The sequence below is a fragment of the Crocodylus siamensis genome, chromosome 13 (assembly GCF_052110815.1).
Source record: "Crocodylus siamensis isolate JL-2025a chromosome 13, ASM5211081v1, whole genome shotgun sequence".
Taxonomy (NCBI): domain Eukaryota; kingdom Metazoa; phylum Chordata; order Crocodylia; family Crocodylidae; genus Crocodylus; species Crocodylus siamensis.
The window spans coordinates 16,873,809-16,886,416 of NC_143407.1; the positions used below are offsets into that span (position 1 = coordinate 16,873,809).

The following is a 12,608-nucleotide window of genomic DNA, read 5'->3' on the forward strand; positions in this document are numbered from 1 at the left end:
GAGCAGAGCAGTGACATCGTTGTGATTCATGGAATGTCTGAAAAAATGGACACCCAGCATCATTACAGGGACAACACCAGACAGGCAAGCTCAGAGGTTTCAGAAGCATACCTGCTTCAAGGAGAAGGCGCCCCTTTCCCCCCACTCAATACATCTGTGGGAGCAAACCCAGTCCACAAGTACTGGCTTTTAGCAGGTTTCTGGCCAGGGCTCCAGTAAACTGTGGTGCAGACTGGGGCAGCAATAAATGACATCCTAGCGGCACTCCAGAGCCCTGAGTTCTTATGAATCTTTGGCACTGTTTCTCGTCCCAGAGCACACACTACTCAGGACTTCTGGCTACTCAGTTGGGAGCTGCAGGCAAGGAGCGCTTGTGCAAAAGATGACACCCACAGCACTGACTAGAAGCCCAGTCCCAGTGGTGCCACCTACTAAAGGAGGCATCTAGCCCTCGTTTCATAGCCTGTAACTAGTCTGTGCTGGAGGCTCTTGCCCTTTGCTTCCCCAGGTGGGCCCCAGGTGTCCTGTGCATGCAGCCCCTCAGAGACTGCCTGGCAGCCCAGCCCCACTTACCAGAGGAGGCATCCAGCCCTAGTTCTGTAGCCAGGAAGTGGTCTCTGTCATGGAGGCACTGGATGAATATGGCCCTTCCTCATCACCACATCGATCAAATACCTGGCTTGTTCAGCCCTCCTCCTCTCCGCCCGCACAGTCTCTGCTTCATCCTGGTTCAGTACCCGTTCCTCCTGCAGGTCGTCCAGGAGGGAGGCAATCACGCCATCGCTAACTCTCTCCACAAACATCTTCCGCACTTCCTTTAACTTCTTATCTGTGGGAGCAGTCATGTTAACCACCTGCTGTCTCCTCATTCCATGCCCCAGCCCACCTGGCACGTGCGCAGCTGCACCAGGGCTGTGCCATGCCGTGCAGACACCCTGTACTGGGCCAAGGCAGCTCCTCCATGCTGCTGTATTCTGAGTTGTGTGAAGCTGTCCTAGGCCCCCTGACAGGTGGGGCCACCCCTGCACTCTCAGTGCTTTGCTAGGAGGGAACCACCACCACTTTCCAGCATCAGCCCTGCTCTCCCAGCTCCATACCTACCCCATGCCACCTCAGCATTGTGCTCCCCCACCACTGTCCCAGCCAAATGTCAGCATTTCCCCCAGCACCCTCCTCTGCCCAGTGCACTCCTGCTCCCACAATCTCAAACTGGAGGCTGGCAGCTTGGGGTACGTGACAGCCAGCTCAAGGGCAAGGGCCCTTGCAGAAGCTTCCCACTGCTGGCAAGAGCCCCAGCCCTGGCTCTGCAGGGCTTCATACACTGAGAAAAGTTGCCCTTAGGGCAGAGATTCCTGCTACACACTGCTGCCCTTGTCCTGCCCTTGGAGCTGCCATTGGCATAGGGAACATGTGTGTCTGTGGGTGCAGGAGGCAGGTGTATGCAGGGAAGGGGCTGGTAGGGATGTTTTTTTTTTTTTACTGTGTGGCAGTAACAAGCCAGGCTGCAGGTGAGGAAAGGTGCATGACTTGGATTGGGGGTCAGAAGGGTGCACACACAGCTGTCAGCAGTGGCAGCAGACAGGGGAGGGCAGGTTGTCCACTCTGGTGGGTATGAACACGGGACTGGAAAGTGTGCCCTCTCGGGGTAGAGCTGGTTTGGAAGGAGGAAGAGTTGATAAGCGTTGGAAGGCCTCAGAGGGGAGAGCACAAGATGATAAACCTTCCCTGCTCACTCCCTACCCTGAGCCATTTGTGTGTGCACCTGGCAGGGTGGGAGGGAGACAGCCCCTGTTCCCTCATCTCCCAGCACATGATAGGGAGGTGCAAGGCAAAAAAAAAGGAGCACATTTCAAGGGCTTTGATGCAAAGCAGGAGACAGAGGCACAACCTTCCCTCCCTCTCCCACATATAACTTGGGAGTAGCAGAGCTGCTGGGGATGGTCTAGACTGCTTTCACCCATCTGCCATGGTTCCTCAGGCCCAATGGGTGCCCCACAAGATGCTGGTAAGGGTTCTGCAGGTTTTAGTAACTTCAGAGCAAATCCACCAAGTTCAGAAGTGAAAGCAAGCCTGGCCTCTCCTCCCCTTCCTGTATGGCTGACCCAAGGGGAGAGTCAGGCCTCAGCTCCTCTGCAAGGAGAGAAGCTCTGGTGGGGAGTGAGGCAACAGTCAACCAGACTACTCTGGAGAGCTGGAGGGAGACACCAAGAGGAGAGTGGGAAGAGCTGTGGGATAGAGACCCAGACCAGGGCTGAGTTTAGTTTGTTCATATTTTGACCAGACTGTGGCTATGGGGTGGTTGGAGGCCATTAATCAGGATGCCTGGGATGCTCTGTCCTTTGAGTCCTGCAGGGCAGTAATGCAGCCAGGTTGAAGCTGGGGAGCCAAAGCTCAAAATGGCGGGCCAGGGCTGAGGACCTCAGCAAGAGGAAAGGGGACATTGTAGAGACTGAAGCTCAGAGATTACAGCCCAAGGGGCAGAATATAGGGATGGGGTCAAGAAGCCCCATGAAAATGGTGATTGACACCTTTGAGGCATAAGTGTGGCTATTGGAGCAGCTGGAGACCACAGATACCACCCCTAAGGCATAGTTAATACCTTAAGGTAAGGGTAGGGCCTGTGGGGACACGAGTGGTGTCCAATAAGTGTCATTAGGGTTTAGGATAGGTCTTTAGTAGTGGACTGAGAGGGTAGGGGGTTGGCTAAGTGAATCAAGTTAGGGTTAAGGTAGCACTGATGAGATTGCTTCAAGGCTCTTGGGCAGCCTCCCACCATGATAAACGTTTTCATTAAAGCATGGCAGGCAAGACTGAGGCAGTATATAGAGCATTAGTGCAGCCATTAGGGGGCACCATGGCTGTCATGGGGGGAGGGTTGGGTAAGTCTGAGACCCTTACTTTACTCCATGGACCTTACTCAAGAGGTGGGAGACCTGGATTCTAGGCCCTCTGCAGCTGTGGGGGTTCAAGCCCCATCTTGCACCTCTGAAGAGAATACCCTGTCCCCCTGGTTAAATGGTAGGCAAGGGGTTGAGGCCAGGGTGCAGCAAAGGATGCAGCAAGGGCCATAGAGAATGAGGTACAAAGTGAACATGACTTGTCAGCCTAGGAATCAGGCCATTCCCTAATCATGGTCCCTGCTCCTTAGACTGTTTCTGCATTTTGTCTCATAACTGATTAAAGTGAAATGCTAAGAGGTCCAGGGAGCAGGGACCAAATCAAGGACCCCCTCTCCCAACTGAGTGCCCTAATGAGCAAGCTGCAAAGTCAGTGGGCTCTAAATGAAGCACTGTAGCAGCCATCTTTCAGAAAGCTGATCACTGGGTCAGCCCTTAACTTCTCTGCCACTCCTCCATTGCAAGCTTTGCACTCACTGGGCTTCAGCTTTTTTTCCCTGGTTACCAGGATCACCCCTGCTCCCACCAGCTCACTTTTCTATCTGGTGTTGAATTTCCTCAGCATTTCATTATCTTTAAACTCTTCTGGCTGAGAAAAGACCAGAGTTTCAAGCTCAGTGCTGGTCTCCTCTGACTTCTGAAAGAAGGCCAGTGCAGAATCAGCTTTATTTAAGTACTGTACACTGGCAAGTGGGTACACAGATAGGCAGTGCCAGAGTAGAGAAAGTACTGGGCTCAGCTTTGGGGTGAGGATGGGAGCCCTCAGCAGGGCTGGGTGTGAATGAGGAACTCTAGTCAGACTGGATTCCAGTCTCTCCACCCCCACCCACAGACCCTGAGAGGGGGTCCATGCAGGCTCCATGGGTGTCAGGAAGCAGCTGGATGAGGGTTGAAAGGGGTGGTAGCAGAGCAATTCCAGACCAGTGCCCACTATGGGACAGGAACAATGGCACCAACACTCCCAAGGGGTACACTACCTCTTGAAAAAATTCAGCCCCAGCCCTGTTCCAGCACCTCTGTGAAGAACATCAAGTGCAAAACACCTCCAGCTGAGTACTCCTGGCCTGATACTGCAGCCCTGCCCACATGCTGTGGCCAGCCAAAGAGCCATTACAAGCCAGGCCCAAGCCTCCTGCCCCATCAGCCCTGCTCTGGCATAGCATGTGGTGGTGGTGGGGAATCCTGTCTCAGTCTGGGGTGGATTAAGATTAATTGGGATCCTGAGCCTAGGCCCCCCCCGACCCAAGACCTCAGCTGCAGGCTCTGCCCCTGGCCGGTACAGCGGTAGCAGCTCCTGGAGCGGGAGGCACTGCCCTTAAGGCCTGGGGAAGGAGCCGTGGCTGCCCCCACATGCAGGTCTGCACTGGAGGCGGCACAGGGTTCAGAGCCTCTGCCTGATGGGTGCGTGCGGTGCAGACTAAGCTCCAGCAGCAGCCCCTCACCCTGCTGCAGCAGTGCCTGACAAACGGCACCCAGCAGCTATGGCCTGCCACGTTGCACACACACAGCCCAGCCCAGCCACCAGTTTTGTCCACGTGGAGGCAGGGGCCCCTGGGCCCAGGCCCAGCTTGCCGACGCATTGATCCGCCTATGGTTGGGGTCCACCCTCCAGAGCACTGGATGTCCCTGACGTGGTGCTCCAGGATCAGCCATGTGCAGCAAATCCGATCTCTGTCTCCAGGTTCTATGGCAGCAGCAGGAAGTTGCAGATGGCAGCAATGAACTCCTGTGGTCTATCTGCATGGACCCAGTGGTCAGCACCTGCAATACACTGGATCTTGGCCTTGGGAAAGAGCCGCTCAATCTCTGAGAAGTCCTTGTCACTGGGGCAAGAGAACACACTGGTGAGCTGAGGCTCTCACTAGGATTTTCTCCAACTTTTCCCTTGCTTATATAAAGAACACTTCTCTTTTAGGGTTTCGCCCATTCTACCCCCTGCCCCCACCCTGACACACACCACAGAGCTCAGGGCTCACTCTTGCATCCCTGCCCAGTCCTCCCCTTTGCCCAGGCAGCCCTGATCTGGCTTTGGAACACTTCTACACTCCTCTCCCTCCCCCTGCATCAAGGGAACTGAGGCTCAATCCCTGGGTTACTCCTGCATCAACCCCAACTCAGGGAAGTCCACAGCTCACTCCGAGATGACTCCTGCCCCTGGCATACAGACACAGAGTACTGAGCTCTTTTCTGTTCTTGTCCATACTGCTTTAAAGCTAAATGAGACAAACTGTGAGGATCAATGCCATGGATGCTCTCCAGACTCACCTGACATAGGGGGACTTGGAGCCTCTCAGAAAGAGAGTGGGTCCCGGGTAATATGACTGGAAGGCTGGGAATGTCATAATATCAGGGAGGTGGTGAGAAATAGCCTCCAAGTTCAGCCGCCACATGTAGTGGCCCTCAACCTCCACCAGATTAGTAAGCAGGAACTGTCTCACAGCTGGTACCTGTGGGAAAGGCAAAGCATACCACATAACTGTCAACCAGGGTTCTGCCTTGGGACACCAGCCCCTTGTACCCCAGCCCCAAGTGCTCTGAGCCTCCCGGGCTGTGACCTACAGCCCTACCCTACAGCCAGGTTCCACAGTAGGCCAGCCAAAGACACTGGCAATGCTTGCAAACACTAGCGCAAGCTTTGCTGAGAGGAAGGCGCGTGTTGGCTAGGGGAAGGGAGAAGACAAGTTAGGGGTTTCTTGTAAGCTGTCTCACCTGGACAACCGAGCGCAGCTGATCTTCAGCTAGCCTGCGTGCAGTGGAGCGGGGGATCCCACGTGGGAGGCTCATGCTTTTCATGGCAGAGATGTAGGCAGGGAAGCTTGTGACAGGCCCCGTTGGGGTGGGACTAATGTCAACAGATACCAGGCGCTCCACTAGATCTGGCTGGGGACACAAAGGAGTCACTTGGGACTGTGACGTTAGGGACGCTGCTCCTGCTGGAGACCTTGCTCTAGAACAGGAGAGTAAAAAACACCTGGACAGGCTCCCTCACAGGTAGGCCCCAGGGATGGGACAGTCCTGTGGAGGAGCTTTCACCGATCATCTTCTAGCCTTAACCCACTACCATTCCCAGCAGAGACGTTATAGCAGGGGTGGGCAAAGTCCAGGCCGTGACAGACTATTTCCCAGCAGTCTCTGCAACAGCAGCTCCTTTTGGTTGCTGCTACCAGGCCCAGTCCTGCTGCCCAGGCACTCCAGCCCATCCACCCTGCACCCACTGCTGGGGGCGGGACCCGCGTGGGCACAGGGTACGCAGCCAGGCAATTGGGATGGGGCTGCAGCCAGGAGCACGGCAGGTGGGCAGGGCCAGGGAGACCCCAAGACCTTGGGGTGGTGACAGCATAGGGCGAGACTGGGGTGATCTGCTGCATGCATGCCTCTGCAATGACTGTGGGTTCCTCAGGTAGGGGTGTGCAGGAAGCCGATCATGACTCTGCTCCATCTCTGGCCCTGTGCTGTCACTGCCCAGCCATGCACCCTGCCCACGTGGTTCCTGGTCTCCATAGAGACCCCGGGAGCACAGGGCCATGACTGCAAGGGGCTGGGGCCAAGTCCTGGTTCTGTAGCCCCTCACCCCAGGGTCTCTATGGAGACCAGCTGGGAGCTGTACAGCAGGGGCTGCTTGGAAATGGAGTTTGGCCACTGGCCGGATCCGCCATTTTGCCCACCCCTGCTTTATAGCTTATTCAAGGAAAAGAATCATAGGAGAGAGGGACAGCCCCAGAATCTGAACATATTAAAAGTATGTTTCCATGTATCCCCACCCCACACACAAATAACAGCCCTGAAGTCACCTCTGGGGTAGAACCCAAGGTACAATATAGAAAGAATAAGGTCCATGGGGGCCTCAGCTTGCCTTTCAGGGCCAGGAGTTATTCCTTTCACACAGGAAGAGCACTGGGAGACTAGCCCAGAGAGATCCAGTTACACAGAGTGGTGTTGACTGCAAGTCAAGGATAAAGGACTTGCCGCTACGTGAGGAACCAAAGGCAAGGGTACCATCAAAAGTCACTGCTAGATAGTTTAAACTTGATGCTGTTCATTCTCACAGAAAAACAGTAGCTCTGAAGTCACAGAGTACCTGTCTCTGCCTTCTTAAGACAGAGAAGAAGAGCCCATGGACCAATCCATACCCAGTAAGAAAAGGCCTGCACGTCACAGGGAAGAGAAGCATCAACAGTTGCAGTCTGAGCTGGCCACAAGCATCAAGCTCTGTTGCTTGGGCAGCGGCACACACCTACCCTCTGCAGTGCCAGTGTCATGGCTGTTTTGCCGCCCATGCTGTGCCCAATCAGGATGCACTTGCTGATGTGCAGCTGGCTCAGGAGGCGCTGGACATCCAAGCTCATTGCTTCATAGGTCATGATGGGGCTGTGAGGGCTTTCGCCATGGTTACGTGCATCTATTGTCAGTACCTAGCTGACCAAGAGAGAACGAGGGGAATCCTGCAAACCGAGCTGCTGGGACACAGGAGCATGCCAGAGGGGAGAGGAGCTAAACATTGACCCACAGGTCCTCTTGTCAGGAAAAAAAGGTTTTCCCTTGCTCTGCCTCAGCTTCTGCTCCCCATCATCTCCTCACTTTCTCTCCCCGCCCTCCACCCTCTCACCTGCTGTCTCCCAAGCCCCAGACACTGCACCTACTTTAGCTCTAGTCCTCACATCTCCTGGCCTCCAAATCTGTGGCCCAAGTCCCAGACCCCCAGGCTCAGAACCTTCCACCCGACATCCGCTGGCATCGGTGACTTGGGGACGAACGCTGGGCGATCACCCGCCTCACGCCAACCGCCCGCCTAAAGGAACCTGGCACCGCAGTGCAGATGGCACCAGCTGGCAGGCCCAGAGCAGCCAGAGGACAGCCCTGCAGCCGCGGCTCCAGGCTCCCCACGAGCAGATCCAGGCGATCGTTTCACAGCTGCGCCCCCGGCGCGGTCCCGGGTCAGGCCCTCGGCGGGAGCCGGCGCACAACCAGCCCCTGCCTGCAGGTCACAAGCCGCCTCCTGCTCTGCGGGCGCCTCCGGCGGGCATCGGCGGGGGACGGCTCCACCCGGTTTGGCCCGGCAGCGGCGGGGCCGTCCCAGGCACAGCGCGCCCGGCCCGCCCCGATCCCGGCCCGGCCCCGGCCCCGGCCCCGGCCCCGGCCCCGGCCCCGGCCGCACCTTCCTGCCCGTGCGCTGCACCAGCGCGGGCGCCACGCCGCGGAAGTTGGCCTTGCTCCCAAAGAGCCCGTGCAGGAGGACGAGGGGCGCGCGCGGCTCGTGCCCGTCCAGCAGGGCGTAGGCGAGGGGCAGCGGCCTGCAAGCAGCGAGCGGGGGGCGCCGTCAGCAGCGGCGCGGGGGGATGGGGCGGGGGGGTCCCCCACTCACTCCCCCCCACCGGCCCCAGCCCCTTACGTCATCGCCGTGCGCCCGGCGGCGCGCCAGCCCCAAGCTGCGAGGGGGAGGGCGCGGGCGCGACGGAGCCAGGGGAGCATGGCGGGGCGCGGGGACCCAGACCGGCCGCTACCGGTCGTGCGCCGGCGGTTTCGATGCCCCGCCCCGCCGGTGCCCAGAGGCTCTGCTACTGCTGGAGGTGCGAGGCAGTCGCTCCGGGGTCACGTGGCGCTGGCCGGACCGTTAAGGCGGGGCGCGCCCGGGGCCTGGGCGTCTCCTCGCTGCAGGTGCGGGAGCCCTGGGTTTATGGGGCTGTAAAACCATCAAAGCAGCCCCAGCAAGGCCTTTGCGATAAGCCGCGCTGCGGGGTCGGGCGGCTGGTGCACCTTCCCCGGGGAACGAGCGACCTTCGGTCCGGGTCCTGTGCCGGCGGGGAGGGTCGGGCTGCGGGCCCCTGGCCGCACGGGTGGCGGGAGAGCTCCCGGGCCTCGGCCGCGGGCTGCGCCTCCGAGGGCGCTGTACAGCAGCCGCCCGTTCCCCGCAGGGAGGCCACACAGTCATTCCGGTCCACTTTTTGTCAGAAGCAAAAGATCCTTTTGGGCTGGATGTTTTTTGGCCCACAGCAGGGCTTTTAAAAAAATAAAATATATTTATATAGATATTTAGTTATATATTTTGATGGGCAAACTGGCCAGCTACTGTACCGAAGGGTGTGCTCATACACTGAGGAGCACTGGCCACATCCTGTCTCTGGGCTCGTTCCTAGCCGCAATCAATTAGACAGAGAACCACGGAGTGTCGGCAAGATAATTTATTGCTCTGCAGAGGGGTGCTCAATGCCCAAAGACAAAAAGCTCCCCCGATCTGAGTTTGATAGTACTTTTTTATATTAACAGGTTATACATATGCAAATATAGGTATACACAGGCATAAGGCATATATGCATGCGCATCTTTGGGAAATTTCCACAACTCTGGGGTCCTTCTACGTGCTGTTGCTGGGTTACAGAATGCGGAACAGAGTCAACTTAAGCCGGCTGAAGTTGGTTTGGTGGTCTCCAAACTTTCTGTCAGTCGGGGGGGGGGTTCAAGCTTTTGCTTTTAAAAGGTCATCTCCTGCTTCCCTTTTTTATTTATGGTTGTTTTTCTTACAATATGCATCCTCTAGCATAGACTTCCGTCAGACCTTTTAAAACCACATTAAGAACTCGTGCACCTGTTACAATAAGCGCACCTGCTCCCCTGCCCACCCACTCTCTGCCCTTCCCAAACCCAAACACAGTCCTTTAGTCCAGGCCCCAATTTGGGTTTTCCATTATCAGTTCACTCACTGTCCTTGTTGTTGCTGTCACTTAAGCTGCTGCTGATCCTGTTGTTGTCCTCTTTGCTGTCTCCAGGTCCAGTTGTGTCATTGTCCCCTTCGTTCTTCCTGTCCACTTCCCTTCTTGGGTGGAGTTTGACCACTCTGTGCCAAGTGTCCCTTTTCCAGGTGGAGTTGGCTGCATCCTTTCCCACCGATTTCCAGTAGTAGGACTGGAGTTCACTCAGAAACATTTTAACACTGTCCATTTGTTTGAGCTTAGTGTGACTGTATATCAGGAGGTTCCTGCATGTCTGCAGGGCACTCCTGAGGCAGGACGTGAACTGGTTGAAGCTGGCTCATGGAAACTTTTTTTTTTTAACATTTTATTAGAAAACAAACAAAATGAGACAGTCTAAAAAAATGACCGCAACAGAGGCGTCACGGAAGAAGTTACAACAGACGACTGTCAAGGATTACGTAGCGCAAACATGATAACCAAAACTGTACTACTTAAACATATACAATAGCCAGTATCGGCCAACAAGACACAGTGATAATATCCCAACAGCAAAATAAACCTGTTTCTTTACGTGCATGTCCAGTCATTTGGTACATAGGCCAGAAGCAAAACGTGAGGTGCAATAAACCCCTTCCCTCCTCCGTATGCCACACATAAGCCCTTATCCAGTCCCACCAACCTCATTCTGACCCAATCCCCCGGCAGCCAATCCGACTGACGGCAGGGGACGGTCCCCCACGGTCAATTGCACTCACCAAAAAACATTTTGTCCTGCCTAAACAGGAAGTGCGGCCTGACAGGGTGCACTGGTGCTCTCAAGTACGTGTACTCCCATGCACCCCCTATGTGTTGCCACTGCACTCCAGCATGGAAAAGCACAACCCCTTTAGCGCTAACAGGGCATACCTTTCATAGTGCTACTTTCATACATGTGATCAACACTCTAAACCCCCACATCCCATTCATCCTGTCTGTTAACGCATATAAGACATTTTTGAGCATGATCCCATATCCTTCAAATACATTGCTACCCATCTCCACACCTGTTGAGCATAAAAACAGTCCCCCTGGCACCGACTCAGGCTCATCACAAAGCTCCCTTGGGCACCTGGAGGACTGTAACAGCTTTATACTGCAACAATAGAGCACGAGTTGCACCGGCAAAGCGTTTTGCGCCGCCCTCCATGCCAGCTCCTTGTGCTCTCCTTTCCATTCCTTCCCCACCAGCCCTTTCCACACCCTACTTACCTGCTCTGATCTCAACTCCCCCCATTTCTGTCATCCTCTCCCTCCCCCCATGAACTTAAATACTCATTTTGCATTCCCCAGTCCTTTGAGCCCCAGCCCCTCTAAGCCTTTCCCCATAACAAAAATTCCCAATCGTTCATAAGGGAGTGACATCTGCCAAGCCACACTCCTCTCTACCTGCTCCCAAACAGCCCCAACCTTTGTAATAGCCTTCTGCCCCCCCAGAACTTACAGAAATCATCCCCAGTGCCCCCCTTGCTTCACTCACCACCATTTTGAAGAAGTGGACATAAACAAAAACCTCTAAGTTGGGGAAACCCCCATCCCCTCAATCTTTCCTCCTTATATAGCTCTGTCTTCCCCCGCCCCCCCCAAGAGAAGAGGCACAAGGCCCTCTGGACCTGCCGGGCCTGTAGTCAGAACAGGAGGTACATCATACCCATGTACAAAATCATTGGCAACAGGCACTTTTTGATAACCTTCACCTTCCCCCTAGATGATAAGCCCCGTGTTCCCCACAGTCCCATTGTCTGTTTCACTGGCTCATGGAAACTTAAAAAAAATTTTTTTTTAAAGAATTTTTTTGTGTTCCAAGCCAAATCAAGTTCAAATCCATGAGTCAAGTCCAGAATCACAAGTGGCTCTACAACTGGCAGACATCCTCCACCCCTGCCAGGGGCTTCAGATATTTCTAATTTCTTTTGGCAGGGATCCTATGTGCAGGCCCAAGCCCAGAGGCTTGGGGTTCAGATGCCCCAAAGTTTTGCTTGCCCTTAGCCATGTGGCTGCAGGAGCAAGCTAGGGAACAGCCTCCTATTTCCATAAAATAGGCATTAAGCCCCAGCACCTCGGTGGGTACTAAACCATGCCAGAAGAACAGTTTTCCCTGGGAGGGCTTAAGGAAAACTCCCTTCTTGGACTCAGATACATGGTGTTTCCCCTGCCAGGTTCCTGGCAACAGCTATCTCTTGACAGCCTGATTCACTGGATCATGGAAACACCTGTCCCTTTCCCTCCTGGAGATGTATTTGTGCTCTGCACCCTTGGGATGCTCCATCAGTACTCCAAAAGAGTGAGGGTAAGCCCCTGACATGGACTGGGAGCACTAAGACATACAAGAAGGAGGAGGAATGGCTGAAATGATCCAAATGAAGCCTAATGAGAGGCCAAGGGATCCAAACCTCGGGGCCAAGTGTGCTGCCCCATTAAACAGGGTGAGTGCTTGTAGGGTGTGTGTGTATTACAGGTGAATGTCTGCAGGTGTGAAGTGTGTGTGTACTGGTAGTGACTGCCCCATCCCATGCATGTATGGGTGGGGGAAGCTAATACAGATGTCTGCATAGGGGTGAGGGTGGTTGTGCCCCATGTGTATGTGTATGTGGATACTTAAGTGGATGAGGCCTTTAGATGTGAGTTTTGAGGTGGAGAGCTGGCATATGTTCCAAATTAAGCTGCATTCTTGTTTGCTAAACTGGTTTGTCTGAGAGAAGCCACCTGCTTTGGGTTGGACAGATGTTCAACAGATGTTTAGACTATGTTCTCTCACACACCTGGGTATGTCTGGTTGGCCTGCTGGCTAGTGCATCAGAGGCACAAGTATGCGGCATCACACCCATGGCTGGAAGCCGTGGATGTCCTCTTTGGCCATGTCTGACCTCAAATTCTTGTCTTCTCTCTCCCTCTGTAGTAACTGCCGCATCTCCACAATCCCGTGTTCCCAACTGGCTATTCAGGGAATTCATTTGGGACAGGCACCTTTCAGCACAGAAACTCC

At 54.9% G+C, this 12,608-nt stretch overlaps 1 protein-coding gene and 1 long non-coding RNA gene across 4 annotated transcripts; one reads left to right on the plus strand and one right to left on the minus strand.

Moving 5' to 3' along the window:
* Positions 1–3,510: 3,510 nt before the first annotated feature.
* Positions 3,511–8,509, minus strand: ABHD11 (abhydrolase domain containing 11). 3 transcript variants are annotated; one of them, XM_090025829.1, is made up of 6 exons: positions 8,287–8,509; positions 8,053–8,188; positions 7,136–7,309; positions 5,607–5,777; positions 5,163–5,344; positions 3,511–4,658 (listed from the first exon to the last, which is right to left on the minus strand). In XM_090025829.1, the coding sequence occupies exons 1-6, from the start codon at positions 8,364–8,366 to the stop codon at positions 4,652–4,654; spliced, it is 750 nt and encodes a 249-aa protein (XP_089881955.1). In that variant the 5' UTR covers positions 8,367–8,509; the 3' UTR covers positions 3,511–4,651. The 3 variants fall into 3 exon arrangements, with proteins under 3 accessions (XP_089881955.1, XP_089881954.1, XP_089881956.1); XM_090025828.1 differs by having other exon boundaries at positions 3,511–4,720; XM_090025830.1 differs by lacking the exon at positions 7,136–7,309 and having other exon boundaries at positions 3,511–4,720.
* On the plus strand, positions 8,420–9,753 carry LOC149854018 (uncharacterized). Its single transcript, XR_016438915.1, has 2 exons — positions 8,420–8,552; positions 9,662–9,753. It is a non-coding gene; the product is annotated as an uncharacterized LOC149854018 (long non-coding RNA).
* The last annotated feature ends 2,855 nt before the right edge of the window (positions 9,754–12,608 follow it).

Coding starts and splice junctions, on each gene's coding strand:
- ABHD11 (XM_090025828.1), bottom strand. CDS start 8,366: ATGCTCCCCTGGCTCCGTCGCGCCCGCGCCCTCCCCCTCGCAGCTTGG. Junction 8,189..8,286: donor GCCGGGCGCACGGCGATGAC/GTAAGGGGCTGG, acceptor CGCTGCTTGCAG/GCCGCTGCCCCTCGCCTACG. Junction 5,345..5,606: donor AGCTGCGCTCGGTTGTCCAG/GTGAGACAGCTT, acceptor CCTTTCCCACAG/GTACCAGCTGTGAGACAGTT.